Here is a 21,233-nt window from a genome sequence, read left to right as displayed (position 1 = left end):
AGTTTTAAGGATCTTATCAACGAGGTCATAAATTGCTATTTAGACTATTGATTTTGATTAAAGCAAGCTGAATATTATAGAGATATTTATGGAGGCATTCCTGGTGCAAAAGTACCTTCCTAAAATTGTATTTAATTCATGATAATACCGGTGGAATTCAAATAAACATCGTTTCTTTTTGTAATTTGTTTCTCTTTGATATATCTCAATGCAGATATATTTTGTTGCTTTATCCAACCATTTTAGGAGCTATTTTCATTTTTTCTTTTTAAGTCCATTAACTTTGACCTCTAAGTCATTCAGGCACAGTAAGACTCTCAAATACACAAGATAAATAAGCACTGTGTCCACAAATTGCAAAAAACTTTCCAAAGAACCAGTTATTGTCATGTAATGCATGGTATTACATGACAATAATACCTTGGATTACATTACAATAGACAGGAACTTGGCATAAGTGTAGTGAAGGTTAAATAACCTTGTACTGATCTTTCATTTCCACATATACTTTCCAGAACTCACCAGGTACTTACCAGAAATCAGTGCATATTAATGAAGTACTATTGTAAAAATGCACATTTTGTAAAGTACATTATATACAATATATAATTAAAATTATTTTTAGTTATTTTAACTGCATTTCCTGAACTAGGTCATCTCTGCTGACTCCACACATTTTCCACACATTTCTGTGTTTTTCCATGTTGAGCATGGGGAGTGTATCATTTATTTTTATCTTGTGGGTTTATTGTTTATAATTCTGTACATCACTTTAAGACGCTTTTAGTATGAAATCAATTTTTTTAATTATTGATTAATTTACTGATTGATATTATTTTAGTTCATTTACCATTTCAAGGTTCTCGTTTTGTGAAAATTGCTAGCAGGCTGATATCTAATGCTCATACAATCCATATTGTGAGCCTCTGTTCTTACAGATGAGGTTTTGAAGTAATCTAAAATGTTCCCTATTTATCATATCACTTAAATATTTACTTATCTGTGTACCGCCACCTTTTGGGATTTATTTATTTATATTTTGCAATGAGTCTGGGTATTGTGTCTTAATTTGACATCAGCTGCTTTAACTCCTAATTACCAGATCCTTGAACTGCAATAGAAATGTTGCGCCACCTAGTGGAGACAGCAACTAAAGCATCACAGGAGCTGAATGACTTCTCTCTCTGTACTTGTGGGTCGCATAAACTGGGTGTTAATTGTTAAGTGCAGCTCTCGACTCACCTCCTCTGCAACTGCAAGGCAATCTATTTTAAAGCTGGGGAAACGGAAAAACAACAAAAAATAAATATGGCAGCATTTCATGTTGTGATGTCTAAATGAGACAGAATGGGAAGCAGAAGAGAATCTTGGATGTTATGTTGAAGTGAAATCAAACAGATCAGTAATGAAAATAAGCTTTTTTTCTGATCTGAGAGCGGTGCCCTATTTCCAGACTGCTCGGTCTACCTGCGCTCGGAGAGCCCCTCCCTCCGTCGCACGCCTCCCCCCCTCTTGCTCCTCGGAGTTTATGTTGCACTCGTTGCAGTAGGAGGGTCCATGTGCACAGAATGACGTCGCTCTGACTGCAAGTCCAACCGACTCCTGCGTTTGTTTTTTTTTATTACTCCTCTTAAAAAAAATAAAAAATGCAGGGCCCCAGATTCGTTAATCTGCGAAATTACAGCCATAATGTGAGATTATGCGCCGCTGTTGCCCGACCCATCGCTGAGGCTCGTCTTGTCAGGAGCAGCGGCTCGCTGTTGAGGATTACTAGAGATAATACGCAGTAGACTTTTACGGTGTGCGTTTAGCTGTCAAACTGACAGCGATGTGTCAGGAAGAGTAGTTAGAGCGCGTTTGTTGATATTTATTCACTTTGCAGTGCGCGTCTTTCCTCCCCTGTCTTCTGGATTACCGCTGCCCAGCAACACAGCCACCTGACAACTCTGAATGTCGTAATTAAGGTAAGGAAGGACGGAGCTCCGCGTTTTACAGGGTGCATTTTAATTTGGCGCTGCTTTTGGATGATAATTTAAGAGAACACGCTTTCTAGTCGGATGTTTAAACACTCGCATCCCAGGTCGGATTACTCTGACAGAGAAATCTAACAACTTTCATCCGGGGCAGCCAGTTTTCCGTCTGCTCCATAATAAAACTCCCCGAGAAGTTTATGCGCACTGCTTCATCCTTTAGACATGAAGAGCAAAGTGGTATTTTGAAATAGATTTCAAATGTATGAACTGATGTTTTTGGAGATTATTAGAAATAATAAAATATGATTTAAATCAATCATATTTCCCCTTTCTGCTCAAATATTTTGTTTCATTCATAAAGTAGCAAAAATAAGAAGTAACTTCATAGTTGCAACAAAAAAACAACAACTAGCAAATCGCCTGTATTCCTTGTGCTTTATAATTTCTGCGCACCGTCAAAATGGAGAGATGTGCAGAAAGTCCCAGAGGCAGAGTTTCCGCCACGGACCATAAACAGGATTATTCAATCTGAAGTATGTTTTAGTCTTCACATTTTTATATTTGGGCGCTAACGGACAGGATACAACAGTTATCTAAAGTGAAAATGAATGCAATGGAATATTTTTTGCATTAAGTCGAAGCAAGTGTATTTCAGTCAAATTTTGCTTCTTGCTGTGATCTAATTTGCGCATGACAGCCTGCAAGAAACATATATCACACAGTGATGTGCTATGAATTGTAAATGCGTTGATTTTAACTGTTAGATAGTTTTATTCAAACGTTATATTGATGCCCTGGTGCCTGCAAACTAGAGCTGAAGTTGTGTCGCAGCAATGTTGTGGTCTCCGGAGCAGGAACTATTGAGTGACAGCTTTCGGTCCAATCACTGCGTGACCTGATGAAGCTGACGGATTTTAGACTGAGCCGTCCAATAGGGGTGCAGATGAGGTGGGAAACTGACAACGTCACGGAGACTAATTAACCCTCAGTTTGCGCTTTTGTCGTACAGCTGTCAGATTGCATGTTGCCGAAGTTCAGCGACAAGGCGACTTATATAGAGAGAAAATATGATCGAGACTTGTACAGAAGAAGTCTCATTTCTTTATGTTGCTCTGGGGACACATTTTAAGAAAAAAAAGAAAAATCAGGCATTAATTTTCTGAGAATTTTATATATGTTTTCGGTTTTATGACCTTTGTAGTTCAACATGATCTTTATGTCAAATTGTGCAACTTTTGTTTAAAGCACATACTTGTACCAGTCAACATTTTTTTTTTAAAAATACCTCCAGAATACATTTTTTTCTGCAAAAACAGCAAATTGCCTGTTTCTGATGTTATTATTGTGTATATAACTTACTGTTATGTTCACAATAACATCAGGTTATTGTGCATATTTTATAAATCTAAATATAATTTATTTCAAGATGCCTTGACTGTTTTTGAAAAAAATATTTTTTTAAGTGGGTCATTTGGTGATTTGCTGCAATGTTTATTTAAAATCAGGGTATTTATGGGGAAAAAGAAATCAAGTTTTTAAGTGATGGCAACTTTTTAGTGGTACTTGAGCAGATTCATCTGCTTCTTTAGACTTTTTTTGAAGACATTCTAGTATTTATTCTTTTTGAGGAGAAAGCAAATAAAATAACATTGTTATAAAACTAATAGACAGCACTTCAAATTTTCATTGAAGCAAGGTGGAACATTTTTTAAAAACATAAATACAACAGCATTGGGAAAATTGTATGAAATATAATAAGTACAAATATCAATAAACAGGAAAAATGACTTGTTTTACTACTATTTTAAAATTTCTCTTGGTCTGGCAAAAAAACAAAAAACAAAAAAAAAAAAACAGTATAATCCACTTTGATGGTTACTTTCATTGGACCTATTATGATAACAAATTTTGTTGGATGATAAATTTTCCCAAAAGTTATGCTGATAAACCATAATATTGTGGTTTTGCAACCATTTTTAATTTTGGTATGGCCTAATAATAGAAGAACACATTCTGAATTATCAATAACCTTTAAACTACAATGAACATTTCACTGAAACTGGCAGTGACAGTTTAAAGTCTTCCAAAATAAATGAACAAAGTCTATCTATAACACAATAACACAATTGTTCTTCAAAAAAAGAACTAGTTAAGACCAAAGCACCAGACAGATGACTTTTATCATCCAGAGAAAAATTATTAATCATCCAAATTGAGTTTGTTTCAATTTATCAGACATTTAATTGATTTATTGCTTAGTGTGACAGGTCTAATTAAACTAAGCAGTTTGCGATCTAATATCCATAATAAGTGCTTTGTTTGTTTGCCAGGTGACTCAATGAGCCAGCAATGGAGACCAAAGGATACCAAAGTTTCTTTGATGGAGAAGACGCAGAGAATAAATGGTCTGAAGCCCCGAGCACGATGGAGTACTCCTGCAGCACGGAGGATTCGAGTCTGACTAGCAGCGACATCCTGATGGACGTAGTCAATGTCAGCTGCTGTGCTGGAAGCCTGGCAGCCAACAGCAAAGACAAGAATACCAAGAAGCAGGAGCAGCCAATGCTTCAGCTCAGCCAGAGCCAGCCATTTGTTCTCCCACACTTCAACAACACCCTGCATGGTCTTAAACAGGAAATGGACTCCAAGGAGCTTTCCAAGACTGTGGCTGAGTCTATGGGTCTGTATATGAACGCTGCCAGAGAGGCGGACTTTGCTTTCAGCCATCATGGAGGCAGCTCAAGCCCAGGGAAACCTTACCCAGTATGTGGGCGCTCGCTGGAGGAGAACCAGTGCGGCTCTAAAAAGAGCCCCAAGTTGAAGCCCTTTGGCTTTCAACAGCCAGGTTCCACTCCCAGGGAATGCACCACTGGGACTGTAGTTAGCTCAGCATCCATGCTTGTGTCCTCCCTGTCCTGCAGTCCTCAGACGTCCAGCTGCATCTCAAGCCCTGGAGGCAGCAACAACATGGTGTCATCTACAACCAGCCCTACATGCTTTGGACCACTATGCTCATCTGTCAGCAGCCCTGGAAACCAGACTTTGTGCGCAGCAACTCTAGCCAACATCAAGAGCAGGAATTCAGTCACATGTAGCCCTGTAGAGTCCAGCACAGTCGGTTCGCCTCCGCTAACCAGTCCGCTTAATGTCATGAGGTCCCCCATGTCCAGCCCACAGAGCATGAGCAGCGTGCGATCCCCTCCATCCTGCAGCACTACATGTAACATTAGGTCGTCTGTTTCCAGCCCCACCGGTGGCAGCTGTACTGCTGCTACTAATAACAGTAACACAGCAAGGCTGTCCATCTCCAGTCCGGCCTCGGGGGGCCCTATGGCTGCCAGCAGCCCCCAGAACCCCTCCTCTGTTGGGTTTCCTGTGTCCAGTCCAGCTGGTGGGCTAGGTTTGGTTCAGAACGACACCAACAGTCCGGATGCGGAGGGGATGACCAGAGACACAGATTTCAAGAACTTTGAGTTTCCTAAAGTGGAGATGGTGGACGGGGAGGTGTTCAGCGTGGGGCTGGACCAGATGGGCATGGTTAAGTACATCAAGAATGAACCTGAAACTGACTTCCGGAGCATGTGTCTCGGCAGCTCCAAATGTAATGTGAGCAGCGCGCCATTAATCACGCAGATTAAGAGTGAGCCAAACAAAAATGAGGGTTGCATGAACCAGCAGCCTTTTGGAGAGACGTCGCCATCCCTCGGCCTCTTCCCGGCATCCGAGACCACATATTTATCCCTGAGGAACAACATCGACGAGTACAGTCTCTCTGGGATCCTAGGGCCCCCAGTCTCTTCTGTGAATGGGAACTACGAGACAGACTTGTTCTCCAACAATGTACTGTCTAAAGGGGTCAAACAGGAGTCCAATGACGGCAGCTATTACCAAGAGAATAACAGCATGTCCACCTCCGCCATTGTTGGAGTTAATTCCGGCGGACACTCATTCCATTACCAGATTGGAGCGCAAGGAACAATGTCATTCACGCGGCATGACATGAGGGACCCGTCCAACCCTTTGTTGAATCTAATTTCACCTGTAACGGCATTAATGGAGTCATGGAAATCTCGGCCAGGGATGTCACAGGGTTCACTGTCAGCCAGGAGTGAAGGCTTCTCGGGTCAGAACTGCATCGCTGACAGCATGTCAAGGTAAGAGGAAGAAAACGCGTCTCTAAGGAGTCTCCGGTTGAAATTTGAAGAGCAGCTTTACTTATGTCTTTCAGAGTATTCCTCTTGAATGTTTCATAAGTGATGTTTACCTTGAGAACTGCAAAATGGAATCAGTAACACTTAAAACACTTAAAATGCATTGTGACACAGTGGAAACTGGAATTACACAACAAGGTTCAGGTCTCAGACATGACATCATTTCCCTGTGCTGCACTGCAACACCAAGGCAAAGTTTAGCTCTTATCTGCAAGCAATCCATAAATATAGACACATTTTATTGGTTTGTTATCAGGACGTCTAGCTGAGATCTCCTGCAATGCAAATAGCTGTTTATTGTAGTCTTTTAGAAACATTATAAATAAGACATGTCTGATCATTACAAGCTTTTGTTGCCAAACACATGTAATAAACAGCTGATTATGTTGAGGCCTAGGGGAAAATAAATCTGTGCTAGCTTGCTAAGATGGTAGAAATCAAACCCAGATGTTGAGGTTCTGTTTTGTTCTGGTCTACCAGAGTCATCTGAAGAAAGTACATAATTAAGGTGTTAATGTTTAAGCTGTAACCTAAGCCGCTAAACCAAAACATCAATGAAAAAGCTTAAATAGATGCGTAATAAATACCAGTAAAATTGCTGAACTTTAAGGTCATTAAGTTCTGGAAGTTGGACAGTTAATAAACACATTGTTATCACTGTTTTATGGATGATATGTCAGTGACACAGATTTTATGAGCTGGAGGGAAAAAAAAGAAATCTAAATACAGTCATAAACTACCTGCAGTTTACCTGCAGCTCTTCAGTGAGTAGCTGTTGGTTCATTTATATGGACCTCTCCTCAGATGGTTTTGGTGGAGCAAATAACTGGTTGTGGTACAGAAAGAATCAACAAAATAATGAAGTGGAAATTTATCTTCACAGGTTATTCTTCTGAAGAGCTCACTGATTGTCCAGCTCACACAAGCTTTGAGTTCATTTGCTGTCAGTTTTGGGTCTGATTTAGTTGGATAAACTGTCAGATACAGTATATTGCAAAAATATTTATACACTTTTTACATTTTTTACTTTACATTTTAAGTGATGGGATCAAACAAAGTAGTGTTTAATTGTTAAAGAGGGAAAAATTACTAGCGTTTCAATGGTTTAATGTAATCTGGACTTTGACTGGGCCATTTTATTACAATAATACATATAAATATGAACCATTCAATCATAGATCTGGATACATTATTCAGCTTGTCTTGTTAGGACAGTGGTGCCCAAACTTATTATGTCATGGTGCAGAACTGTCAGGTTTAAAGTAATTGAGGGCCACAAAAGATTGATAAGAAAAAATTATTATGAAAAAATTATTTACACAACTAACACAACAACAACAACAAAAAAAAAAAATAAAGACGTCTGCATAGAAAACAAGGAATGAAGTTTAATTAGAAGTGAAATACTTCTCAGTGCAACGCTGGTAAAAACTTTAAAGGGTTAATAGAGTAGCAATGTTATAATGACTTCCTGAAGGCAGAGTTTCAGAGAGAGAGCAGGAGTTTCTTAAACAGACAGGTCCAATTTCAAGATGTTGAATTACAAAGGCAATTTTCTTTTAAGTTATATTTGATATATGCAAAGCATTTTTACAACAACTGACGTTAACATGGCTCCTTGAATGCAGTATAAAATAGAAATATGTGGCTGGAAAATACATATTAATGGCCAAATTTGTCGAGATCATAAATAATGGGCAGGTTCTCTCTGGGCGCTCTGGTTTTCTCCAGTCCAAATACATGACTGTTCGGTTAATTGGTGTCTAAATTGCCATTAGGTATGAATGCGTTGTTTGTCCTTCTGTGTGTCTCTGTGTTGCCCTGCGATGAACCGGTTCAGGGTGTAACCAGGCTTTCCCCTGAAGACTACACCAGCCCCCAGTTCAAGTTCCTTTCACGTTACAATTTTGGGCTTTCTTGTGTTAGTTTACCATGTGAAACATTTTTTAAAAATTGCTTTGAACTTTGTGGTTGTAAGGAAAAATTTAAGTATAGGATTTGAATGCTTTTCCAAAGCAGTGCAAAATATATATTTGGTAGCAAGTTCACCTGGTTAGATTTATTCTTAGTCTTGAAAATCTTGACCAGATTGATTATCCATTTAATTATTGTGCTCCTTATTAAATACTTGTGGGTCGGTTGTAGCGAGCTCTGGGCCTGCTCAGACGTATCTGTGTTTGAGTTTATTTATACTGCATTTCACCTTATCATGATTTTTCTATCCTCTGGGTTTGACGTGTTTATTCTGCTTTATATGAGCTGTGCACACTTGTCTAAAGAGTAGATACTTCCTCTGTGTGTGTTTGTGCATGTGCTATAACAAGGCTTGCAGCTCTGCGGAGACTGATACAGCCCCGTTGCCTTGGAGGCAACCCATATGGCAGGAGCCAAAGCGATGTTGACGGGATCACTGCCACCTTGGTCCTAATGAGATCCAGCTTAGACCTAATGTCAGACAGGATGACAGGAAGTGGTGGGCCACATGGCAGTGAGGGAGGGAGGCAGGAGCCCACAAAGGGAAAGAGAATATACATACTTTAATACAATGCAAATATAAAACACATATAGAAACTATAGATAGAAACTGTACAGATATGTTCCAGGTAGAGTGAAACAGCAACATGTTTAGCTGATTTTACTATAAGTCTCGTCACGTCTATGGAAGAAGATTCGGGCCACTGATGAAAAAAATGAATTCAGAATTTAATCTTGGATTTCTGACTTTTTTTCTCAAAATTCTGAATTTAATTTCAAAATTTTGATTTTTTTTTTCTTTCTGAATTTTAACTTTTTCCCCCTGGGAATTTTGATCTTAATCCCAGAATTCTGTCTTTAATATCAGAATTATGACTTTAATCTCCAAATCCAAGAATTCAGAATTTCCTTTCTCTGAATTCCGTCTTTAATGTCAGAATTGTAACTTTTTTTCTCAAAACTCCCCTTTTTTTCCCCTCTAAATTCTGAATTCAGTCTTTGAATCCAAACTTTTTTCTGACATCAAAAGTCTGAATTCAGAGGAAAAAATCAGAATGTGGTGGAAATTCTGAGAAAAATAAAACAAAATTCTGAGATTAAAGTTTAATAGGCCCTAATCGTCTTCCGTCCATATCAGAAGTGTTACCTTACATATAAAACTTTTGATTTGGTCAGTTGAGATACGTCCAGCTGTGGTCTTTTCTTTTAAGCTTCCACAGCCATTAAAAGCACAACTATTGCTTTTTATATCCCGACAGTGGTAATTACCTAAACAAAAAGGCAATATAAATTGCCAGAAGATGTCATTTTGTATTTTTTGGGTTTGCATAATTTTATTATTTGAATTCATTTATCAAATCAAATCAAATCAAAATGTAATGGTATTTGCACATTTCAGCAACAAGGCAGTTCAAAGTGCTTTTCATCATAAAAACACAAAACCACCAATTGAAACGTTACATTTTTCTAAGTGCCGTCATTACACGTCAGAATTTATTTTAAGCTTTACACTGGTGTAACTAATTTGATACATTTGAGCAAATGGATGCACATATTTTGAAATGATTAAAAGTAAAATTGTTGCAAAATGGTCACATGAAGGAAATTTGGCCCCTGGCAAACCCACAAGTCTCTTTTTACACAATCATGAACAATTTTGCTTGCTACTTAGGCTGTCCCTGGACTACAACACATGAAACAAATTGAATATTTGAGCTGAATAGAGTTGCAGTAATTTGCTCTTTCTGCAGGGAGCTTGCAGGGTTTCTTCCTGTTCTTTTCCTGTTTTTTTCCTGTTGTGCAGATGGTTATGGGTTCTCACCAGGTACTCCAATTTTCTCCCACAAACCAAAGCTTTCACTTTTAAGTTCATTGGTTTCTTTAGCTAGCATTTAGGAGTGAGTGTGTACATGCATGATTGTTGTGTTTGTGTGTAACATGATGGACTGGTGATCTCTCAGACACATGTCCTCTGTGACCCTGCAAAGATTAGCAGGTATGGACAAAAAACGGATGGATGACTTCTTATCTGTTTTTTTTTTCTTTTTAAACCAGAATGGAGCGTTCTGCTGTTTAATGCATTCAATGAAAATGGTTTTGATTAATTTTAAGAAAAATCAGATTTTTCAGTATTTGACCTGCTGATCCAGTCTCTTGAAGTTTCTCCTCATGTGACATCTCTAATTTACAAATTAATGTTTTACCAGGCGGAATTAATCCAAGACAACTTTTCGTCTTTTTTAATTTCATAATCCAGTTGATTGTAAAATTTGAACTGAAGCTTTCAACAATTTTCCTAGTTTTAAAGTTTCTAATTAAAACATCTTAACTTGTCCTCTAGTGTTTGAAAAAGCAACCCACACAACAGATTTCTACATTTTTCCATGCTCTTCGCCTGAAACCAGATTCTGCAACTTGACATCGCAAGAAAGTATCAGATTTGAGCCGGAAAAATGCTTTCGCCTGGATTATGGCCAACTCTCAATGTTCTGCAGAGGGATGAAAAGGCACACTCCTGAGAGAACACTAACAAGACTTTAATTGTATGTTCCTCCACTAAATTAATGGATGGAAATGATTTGATTAATTCAGACACCGTTGGATACTAATATCCAATTAAATTCCCGACACCAGGCATGCACAGGGGCTCCCAGTGCATTATGTGTTCCTGACTCTAAAACGGGCAGCTGCATCTTTGACTTGGTGGAACGACCTTTCAGGTGAAGGAGGGAGAAAATAACAAACTCGCCACCGTTTTAAGTTTCAATTATGCACATTCCTGTGTAAGATGGTGAATGTTTAATCATTTAAAACGTGCTAATCTGGTCCTGAGATAAACTTTAGGTCACAGATTTGTGTTTTCTTTTGTCATGCTGCTTTTTTGGAAAAAAAAGTGTTTTTTTTGTTCTCTTGCTTTGACTTTGTTGTTACATAATTGTAGATATGACAGTTCCTCAGCAACTGTGTCATTTCAGACACTCCAACATATTTTGTGCACATAAGTAAATATGGTAGATTGCACAATAAATGCTTTCAACTCGTTAAGTCATTGTGTCTAGCTGAATAAATGCACTGATAAAAGTAATGCCACTCAACAGAAAAGACAATCTTCCTTTATTTAGAGTAAAGATCTTGTTCAGCTTCCAGACTTTTATTGTCATTTTAAAAAGAGAACAGACCTTTATCTTGTTTTTATTGCAGGAGGAGGTGTTGGACTCTTGTACTTCTTTTAAAATTCAGTAAACAATCTGCATTGAAGAAGATGAATACATAAAACCCCATCAGCATGGTTTTCTGAATACTAAAACTGGACCTAAAGGATAAAATTTTAACATCTACAGTGTTGTGCTTTCTCAGCTGCTCAGGGTTTGTCTACTTAAATAAAATACTATGCTTCGAAATAACTTGAGCAAAACAAAGTTCAAACTTATTTGTGACGCTATTGTCATAAAGCTGAATTTGCAGGAATAAATTGTAGTGTTCTGCCCATTTTTTTGCACCTGATAACTAAACAGAGCAGGTTAAGGTCATGCTTGATGTCCAGACTGTTTGTGTCGTCAGCTGAAGCAGAGCTGACAAGCTGCAGTCAAAGAGAAGAATAGTGGTGAGTTTTAGGTGGATTTTTACTCCTGCACAGTGACCCACCAGCTGACTCTCTTTGCTCCCCAGTAACGTGACGATTTCTTTTTTTATTCCAACCGGGTTGCACATCTTTGTGTTACACCTTTGTTTTACAATAAAATAGGATCTCATACAGTCTTCTGCATACCTGCGATGCTCCAAGTTCAATTAAGTAAGCAATCTTTGAGTGTCTTCTTCTAAGAAGCAAATTATTACAAAAAATAACATAAATATATAATATAAATATAAACATTTCTTGTATGGAGACCACTACAGCAGATCTTTCCTATCCATGAAGCTCCTCCTTGGAGCTGCAGAATCCTTGTCAAGCTTCTGCCTTACAGAGCATCCTTTCCCTATTACTTCCCCATTCAGACCCTCTAGACTAGCGGCAGCAGCAATTAGCAAACACCTGGTGGATCTGCACATCCGCTAAACGCAACATACAAGCTACTTCTCAGTAAAATGCTGGTGAAAATGCTATTGAGCACTTGATAGTTTTGAGATACGCAGTATTTTTTATAACAACTGGAAGTAACACTGTCACTTGACTCCACATAAAATGTCACTTTGTGCCTAGAAAATACTCAATACTTCTCCTTTAAAAGCTATTTCTTTTTTATTATTATTATAATTAGTAGAATTAGTAGAACAGCAAACAACTGACCTGCTAGACTGTAGTCACTTTTAGCTGCTTGCATATTTCTAGCCTGAAAACCCTTAGAAACATTTAGGCCGTTTCTCAGCGAAAAGTGGCCTAAATGTGGGGAAAAGTGGGGAAAAAGTCCAAACACATTGACCAATGTTCTAATGAGGAGATTATCTATACATTTTCTTGCTTGTTGCAGTAAAATGTCGAGCCACATTAACTGTTAATATACCAAATTAAAACAGGCAAAAACACGCAGGTAGCTTTATTCATTTTCTTTAAGCGATTGTGTTTTAAACCATCCAATAAACAATGAACTTACTTTCATAGGGCGCAAAGTCTAACAGGTGCAAATTTGACAACAAGTCAAATGATAAAGTGGCAATCACATTAGTAGACAGATTTTACACCCAATAAAACATATCATAAACTGGTTGATGGTCTAATTACAGTTTAAAGTGGGTTTATTAAAGTTTCCACTGGGGCAGCTGAGGTCAGGGAACGGACAATGACAACCACTTATAATATTAATTCAAGAGAAGCAAAGCTGAACTTAAATTGGTGATTTATTTATCTGATCTAAGTTATGTGGGGTTTGTGCTTCTATTGAGCCTCCTTTGCATCCTTCCACTTTTGATTTTTGATTTTTGTTTGTTTAGCTTATGGAAACAATGTATTATTTTTTAAGAGATGATGCAATAACCAGATGTTTTTGTTGTAAATCTGAATAAGGCATCTTAAAACATCTCCACAGCCTCTTCACAGTTATGCACAAGTGCACAACACTGCTGTCAACAACAGGAACAGCTCACTTTGTAGGCCAAACTTAACACTCTAATAAAAGTGTGATACTTTACAAGAGGCAACACTGCTGGGATTTGAAAACTGTCCTTAGTTGAACTTCTTCCCGACTCACAGGCTGGCGACAGAGTGCCAGAAATCCTCTAAGTCCTGGCTTGCAACTGGGGATCCTCTCTCTGTTACCTACTGCTGGCATTCCCTTATGTTGTCGAGGTTATTAACAAACTGCATAAAGGAGGTGGAAACTGAATACGAGGGCTGCAACAAAGCATAGTGCGTGCTTCTGTTTGCCGATGAATGCCGTGGTTTTATAGCAAGCTGCAGTCTGAATCTGTGTTGTTCAATGGCTGTCTTTTGTTTCCCTACCATGCAGGAAGTCTCTGAGTTTTCTCACAAGAGTTCTGCACTCATGTGGCTTGTGAGATTTTGTTTATCAGTCACACAGAGCGGAGAATTGGTTTTCATTGTAATAAATTAGAGCGTTGAACAATTAGATTGATTTATTGTGTGCTGTGAAAAGCTGTCTTGGCGTATCGTTGAGACATTAAGTCAAAATGGAGTTTGTGCCTGATACACTTGACTGGTCGAACAAGGCATGCCTTAATCATTCATGTTTTACAAGAACTCACCCAAATGTTTGCGCCAAGCTTCTATCATTAAGCCTACTGTTTGTCCCATTCCTCCATGGAAAGGATAATATAAAGAAAGACACTTTGCAAAAATGCTAATTGTTCAGCTTGAAAGGTTCCCAAAGTAGGTCATGCATAGTAGGCGCAAATAAAGTGAGGAGAGTTTGTTTGTGTGTTTTGGTGAGAGAAAGGGGCTTGGCTGTGTGTGTGTGTGTGTGTGTGTTGTAGGGACGGGGGGTGGAATTAATGGCCTCTTGCGCCTTTTACATAACACTCCATTTCTCTCTTTAAAAAAAGTATCCTAACCTAAACAGACATAAAACATTTCAGTTTTCATAAGTTCATAGTGCCTTGCTAAAGTATTCACACTCTGAGCTTCTTCACATTTTGCCACATTACAACCATAAACTTTAATGTATAGAAGTTTATGTGTTAAATTAACACAATGTTGTGCATGGAAGACATAGCTTTAAAAAAAAGTTTCTAACAAATAAAAATCTGAACAGTGTGGCAAAAATAGAAACATTCTTTTGAGATATGTTTGTACATTTAAAGACTGACGCTTTTGCTTATTCTTCTTTAAAAGTTGCCTTAAACTCAGTCAGATTGGAAAGTCATGGGACATATTCCCAGGTGGATTTAAGACTGGACTTTGACTGGGCCAGTCTAACACATAAAAACAATTTCATCTGAATTCCATTCTATCGCTCTCTGTTTCTATAATTTTTCTAGTTCAAGGTAAACCTGTGCTCTAGTACTTTGCAAAATCTCACAGGCAGAAAAACTTGCTTTGGTTTAAATTAACTGTGTCAAGAATTTATTTTCCAACCAGTCAGAGAAATATTTTAAAGTCATATTCTGGTCTGAACTGCATTCCCAGAACCAGAAGCAGAATTCAGCTTCTATGCACCACAAATCTGGAACAAACTTCCAGAGAACTGCAAAACAGCTGAAACACTGACTTCCTTTAAATCTTCACTAAAATCCCACCTGTGTAGAGTTGTATTTGAACCATAATAAATCAAACATTAAGCAACATATTTGATGTGCATTGATGATTTTGTTGATTTTGATGATTTTGGTGATGATGATGGCTTTAAGACTTCTTAACTTTGTGCTTTTATGAAATAAAGCACTTTAAACTGCCTTGTAGCTGATATGTGCTATACAAATAAACTTGATAGACTGATTGATGTTCCGTAAATTAGAATATGTGGCTCATTTTTATCTAAACTACTTTTTAAGAAAACCATCCTTTAAGCAGGTTTTCAGTATACTTTTCATCAAGCTCACAATTCTGCTTTAAAGTGTAATGTTATAATTTTAGATATCATGCTACATTTAAGTAGACAGTCGTCATTGTTACCAGAAATAAGTGCCTGAAAACATCAGTCTGTGTAATTGATCTATGTAATCTGTTTGAGTTATTTGAGTTACTGAAATAAATGAACATTTCAGTTCAAATTATTACAATATCACTGCACGACAAGCTAATAGAGAAACATTCTTATTAACCACCTGCCTATTCATGACAAAAACAACCATTACTGTTCACATGTCTTTTTTTGACATAAGCAGTTAGTGTCTGCTGTTCAGCTACAGGGCAGAAAACTGTATGTACGTGTCTTCTTTCTGAAGTATTTAGTTGAATCCATAAAACACTGTCCCACAGAACCTCTGTTATTCAGAACTCGGCTCCATTAAGAGTACTGATCATGAATGTAGCCTGCAGCACCCATTGAAACACTGACCCAGATATTAAAAGGAAGCTTCCGAAGACCTATAAAAGCCGAGGAAGAAAAGCCGAACCTGTTGCGGCAGTGGAAATGTGCTTGTGTTTCACAGCAAACATGTTAGTCAGGTGGTGCAACATGATCTGGAGTTCAACTTTTTGGTGAAAAAGAAAACTGAACTGATTGTTAAAGGTCAAGGATCAAATTACACACAGCCTGAAAGAAAACAAGAAACTTTCTTTCTCCTCCCTAACCCGAGGTTGAGTCTTGTCATGCAGATCGGTGCAGTTTCATGCGTTCATTGTTAAAAGTCCATTTTTTAAAGTAGTTCAGGGTCACTTAGAGCTGTGGCCTCCACCTGGTGAGAGAGCAGCCACACCCCACAAAACACAAAGACCTGTTTTACAATTCCTCCTGTTTGGTGTAGAATTACTTGGTTACCTAACTTGCACTGGAAAAAATCTGTAAAAGCACAAATATTAACTGCAAATTATTTACAGCGTGAGTTTTTTAGTAAGTAGTCCCATCAATGATGAATGATCATCCCACTTTATTCAATCATGTTTGGCATGAATCATCATAAAGGGTGAAGAATAAATTGTTAGAAAAAAAAAACAAGACCTATCAATGAAAACAATGATTCAAAAATTGTATCAGAACAACTTGGTGGTTAACTTTACTGGTAGAAAAGGAGTGATGAATATTTTGACTTGTGCTATTATACATAAAAGTCTATTTGCTTTTTCCAGCATCTAAACTGAATCAAATGCATCTCAAAAGTACATTTAAAAACATTGACATTTAAAAGGTCAAACCTGAATAATCAGATAAATATCAGTTTAAAGGTGATCAGTAATGCTTCTTTGAACAGGTTAGAATAGGTTTATTGCCTATACTAAACATGTTCATTACATTTTCCGCACAAAATTATTTTTGGACAATCAGATTGTCCAAGATTGCCTGCTTAGTTCTTTTGGAATGAGCTGTTTTAGGGCGCCTTGTCACTTTAAATCTAAATAAGCTGCTGCAAGTCAGGACCCGAACTCAATCTTTACTCTCGCATGTGAAAATGGCTGCAAATTATACAACCATGCATCTTTGAAAAGCAGAAGTAGGGCCTCCTACGCAACCAAAAAGAATGCATGTGGTTTCTGGATAGAAAGTCAACCACAAAACACTTGTCTTTGCTAGCAGCCATTGTACAGCGCATACAGCGGTAAAACCAGCTGATCAAATGTACGGGAGCTCATCTTGGGTTGCTGGTTAAAAGTCTGGGCTTTGCTGGGGTTGCTAGGTAACAGGCAGTGTCTGCTGATTTGTGGTGTTATATTGTGGAGGTTTTTGAAACACCTTGTTTTCCAGACACCAAAAAACAAGAAATTGTTGTTTAAAAACAGCTGAGTGATTTTTTTTTTTTCCTCCGAGACCCAAATGGATGTATAAAAATTTACAAAATGTAAATTTAGCAAAAAATATTCAGTTCAAGTACCAAAATGGAGTATTAAAATGAAATGAAACCATGGTGAGCGATCATGTGACTGTGTAACAATAAATATGATATCAGCAGGTTCCGACCAGTAGAGTGTGGGAATCCCCACTGGTCCCTTCAACGCCCCTCAGGCCTGCATAAATGGCTTTAGGGTGTGAATTGAATTATCAGATGAGAGGATTCAAACCATTGCATCTTTACTTCTGGTAAAACTGTCTATTTATGGAAACTGGACCAAGAGATCTGGTAAATCAGCTCTGGGCTGGAGTTTATTCTACTTGTTTTATTGGGAAAAACTATGTGACTTGTGCAACCCAGTAACAGGGCTTGACAAGCCACAGCGTTCTGGACCTTCTGCAGAGGTTTCACAGTAAGAACTCGGTGACCATTTAGGAAGGCGTTTCAGTAGTTAAGGTGGAAAATGACTGTTGACTACAGTGGGAACAGGGTGGTGTGCTGGGTTTGGTGCAGCCTGACTATTGAGTCATTGCTGTGATATTTTAGTCTCTGTTGCATTGATTCTGCAGCAGTAGCTGCGTTTCCATTGCAAATGTGTGCAAATATTTTGTCAATCTTCTGCTAATTTTGAAAAATTAAAAAGACGCAGTTTCACATTTGTTGTGTTTTCATTAAATAAAAATTAAATTAAAATCACATGTGAATAAGCTTGTTCATGCAATAAGTTATTAAAAATCATGGTAGCAACAGATGTAAACAGTTAGACATTTATTCATATTTCAGTCATGGCGTTAGTGCTCATCATCTATCAGCCAATCAGAGGAGATGTCAGCATCTTATTCAGGCATTGGAGCGACAATCTCCCTATACTTGGGAACGCATGCAGCGTTTTGGGGAAGTTGTAGTTGCCAATTTTACAGAAGAGCTGTAGATTCAACACATTTGTATGACTCAACTTTTTATGAACTGTGTGGTGCTGTGAGAGCTCTGATGAAGCCAGCTGCACATTGTCAGAAAAAAAAAACATAAAAAAAACATCATCATCCTACCACTTCCTGTCATCTTTCTCTTGGTTTTTGCCAGTAGTAACATCCGGCTGTTGATCATGTGACTCGTGTGACGTGAAAAATGTGTTCTGATACGACTGAAAATCCACTTCATCATAGTGCAAAAGCCTAACAAAATGTGTATTTTTTTAAATTGGCGTGTTTCCATTCAGTTTGGGTAGTTTTATGGTTAATGGAAAAGCAGATACTGATGCAGATTTAAACTATAAAAGGCGCTCATGCTGCAAAATCTCTCAACACTGGAAGCATCCTTTTTAAGATGATGATCAAACTTTGTATGTTGAAGAAATGCGATGCTGTACTGCTATTTAAATAAAGCTGCATATCTTCATAAGCCAGTGAAACACTCAGGTAATCAACACTGTAAAATATTTATGTATTACTTTTACTGTGAAACTTTGAACCATGTATGTATTACCTATTTTATTTAATTCAGCTTAGTTTGTCTACTTTAAACGCTTTATGTAAAAGGAATGGGTTGATGTTCAAATCCTATAAATATGTGTTTTGATAAATGGATCTGGGATTTTCTGTTTACCTCTATTAGTCTGAGCTTCCAGAACTGACTGCTTGGTTATCAAACATCTTTTTTATTTTTGTTCCAGCAGAAATATGTCTTTGGCGCAGAGTAGTGGAGTCTGTTAAGCCCCTACAGCTGGCAACAGAGAGCCATATTTTAATCTTGTTGACTGATTGGCTTGATCAGCTTGCTCCAGATTTCAATCAAGTGTCTTAGAAGCTGAATTTGACAGCAAAAGCAAATTTATGATGCTGGAAAACATCATTATTTCATTTTAATGAATGCTGAGACCAATCATTGAGAGACGAAATGGCCTCAAAATGGAAGAAACTAGAAAGGCTCTCAGCTGTTCATTTGGCATGAAGTCGGTTATGTTCGCAGGTCCGGGATTCACTCAAATGTAGCAGCTCCCCCTGCGGAGTTTAGAGCACTGTAGCTGGCATAGACAAACATTCCCCTGTTCAGTGTCTGCTTTTTGTTTGGCTTGGCCTCCTTCGACTTGGCCACAGCTGCCTGTTTCACTCTGCTTTGAAAAGAAGAGAGTCAGTCCTTTCTGGATTTTGACTGTTAAGCAGGAACTTTCTCTTTTTGGTCCTAATCTTGCACAGCTGCTGGACCTGGGAGAAAATAAAAGGAGCTGACTCATCATCATGCTGTAATGCTGGATTTTCTGCAAAGCAAAAGAAGAAGCATGCATTCAAACCTACTTTTTATTTATTTTTTTGTTTCTTTTGCTAACCAAAGACAGTCTTTCTTGCACACTAATACCTGTCTCGAATGTCGTTAAAAGAGGATAAATTATTCTACCTTTCTAAATATCATTGCCAAAATGTCCTCTATTAATCTAAAAATGAATTTATCAATTAGCAAATTATTTGTTCTGATATGTTTTGATTTAGGTGTGCAATATTTACATATATAATATAATCATACATACTTGAGATTACTTGATTTTGCTACTTTGATGAAAAATCTTGTTGAACTGCTGTCCAATTGATGTTTTTCAGGTTTTAATGCAACATCCTTTTCAAATAACAAAATACTTCAGGCTGTTTTCTTGTTTTTATGTGAATTCATGGTCTTTTCATTTAAATTCTTGGTAAATTGCTTTTATGTAGAAAACTCAACTCTGTCCCTGGGTCTTTCAAATATATATTTTTACATTTTCTCGAGGGAATGCTATTTTACATTTTATATCATGTAAAAGTATTTGCTCAGATTTTTTCACTTGCATAGCATCTAGACAGATTATCATTTGTCAAATTACTAAATTAGAACTTCAATTTGTTCTTTACTAAATTGATTTATGTGGAGACATTAGATCACTCAATGGTTCAGGCTCTAGAGCAGCTAAATAAATTAAAATCCTTCAATGATTCTCAGCGTGACAATATGTGAAGGTCATCATCTTACAATAAAAAGCTGGTGATCCATGTTACACCTGGAAAAGTTACAAAACTTTCCCATCATAGCCATTGTGGCCTTTCTTTCAAGTGGTCGACAAGAGAAAACCTTTTCAGGACTCAATGCTGAACAAATTGATGTGCAAGGCAGCGGCCCAAATGAAAAACGATTGCAAGGTTTCTGGAAAAAAAAAAAAGTTTAGATTTCAAATGAAAAATATTAGCAAAGCAACACATTCAACATACTGATTGTGTCATAACCAATATTAAATTTCGTATAATTCCATGTAGAGGATTGATTAACATGTTTGAAACCTTATTAGGGGAGTTATTGCTACACAGTAATACTAAATGCTAAAACCATTATTTTTAATTTTTAATTTTTTATTTTTTGGTTAAGTAAGCAATTTTTCTGAGCTCCAAGCTGAAACTTAACAAAACCAAAAAAGTTCTAGTTTTTAGCCAGGCCTGTTAATTCTTTGGTGCTTTTGTAAAGGAGAACTTGTTCTCCCACCCCAGTGAGTATAGTCATCTGATTAAAATTACTTGACCTTGATTTTATAGATAAAAATGTGAAATAGCTGAACAAAAATAAAACAAAATAAAATCAGAACCAAGCAGATAGTGTAAGTCCCAGTTACCAAACAGTGCAGTGGCTGGTTATACTGGGTACTAAATGTGTGCTAAGCCAAACAAAATTTAAAAATAAGTTAGCTTTGTAGTTGTTGATATTCCTCTTTAACATCACCAAACCTTTGGCACAAACATTTAACTACTTTCAGCAGCACCTTATCCACCTACACATGCATGGGTTACAGTTTTTAATAAAAAAAATCTACGGTGTAGTAATTATGAATCATTTTTCTACCATGAAAACAAGTGAATATGGAAACAAAAAGATGTTTACAAGCCACCGTGTTGTAGCTCTGTGTAAATACTCTTCTGACAGTTTTTGCTTGAACTAAACTTTAACACATGGTATTCTACTTTGTTTTGCTGATTTACTGAAGTTAGCAGTCTGTTTTGGATAAATAAATATGTTGAAGTTACATTCAGTGTGTTGAAATGTATTTTATACTTTTAATTAAGTTCAGAGTCATAAAATAGACAAGTTCAACACTTTATTTAAGGCCAAGGCTTCATTTTCTTCACATTCAAATCAATGATCAAATCTTAACATCTGTGCTTCTGAATCCACTGAATAA

The 21,233-nt window shown here is 37.3% G+C and overlaps 1 protein-coding gene across 2 annotated transcripts in view; it reads left to right on the top strand.

Moving 5' to 3' along the window:
• The first annotated feature begins 1,542 nt into the window (after positions 1-1,542).
• The window catches only part of nr3c2 (nuclear receptor subfamily 3, group C, member 2), a 97,067-nt gene continuing 77,376 nt past the window's right edge, over positions 1,543-21,233 (top strand). Inside the window, exons 1-2 of one of the 2 annotated variants that reach the window (XM_044114680.1) lie at positions 1,543-1,964; positions 4,304-6,127. In XM_044114680.1, coding sequence (XP_043970615.1) covers positions 4,323-6,127 — 1,805 coding nt within the window. In that variant the 5' untranslated portion in view covers positions 1,543-1,964; positions 4,304-4,322. The remainder of the gene's footprint in view (positions 1,965-4,303; positions 6,128-21,233) is intronic. The other variant, XR_006370435.1, reaches the window with a different exon arrangement.

Source organism: Gambusia affinis, linkage group LG04, assembly GCF_019740435.1.
Source record: "Gambusia affinis linkage group LG04, SWU_Gaff_1.0, whole genome shotgun sequence".
Lineage (NCBI taxonomy): Eukaryota > Metazoa > Chordata > Actinopteri > Cyprinodontiformes > Poeciliidae > Gambusia > Gambusia affinis.
Note: the sequence above shows the minus strand (reverse complement) of the source record. Positions and strands in the feature narration are given on the sequence as shown.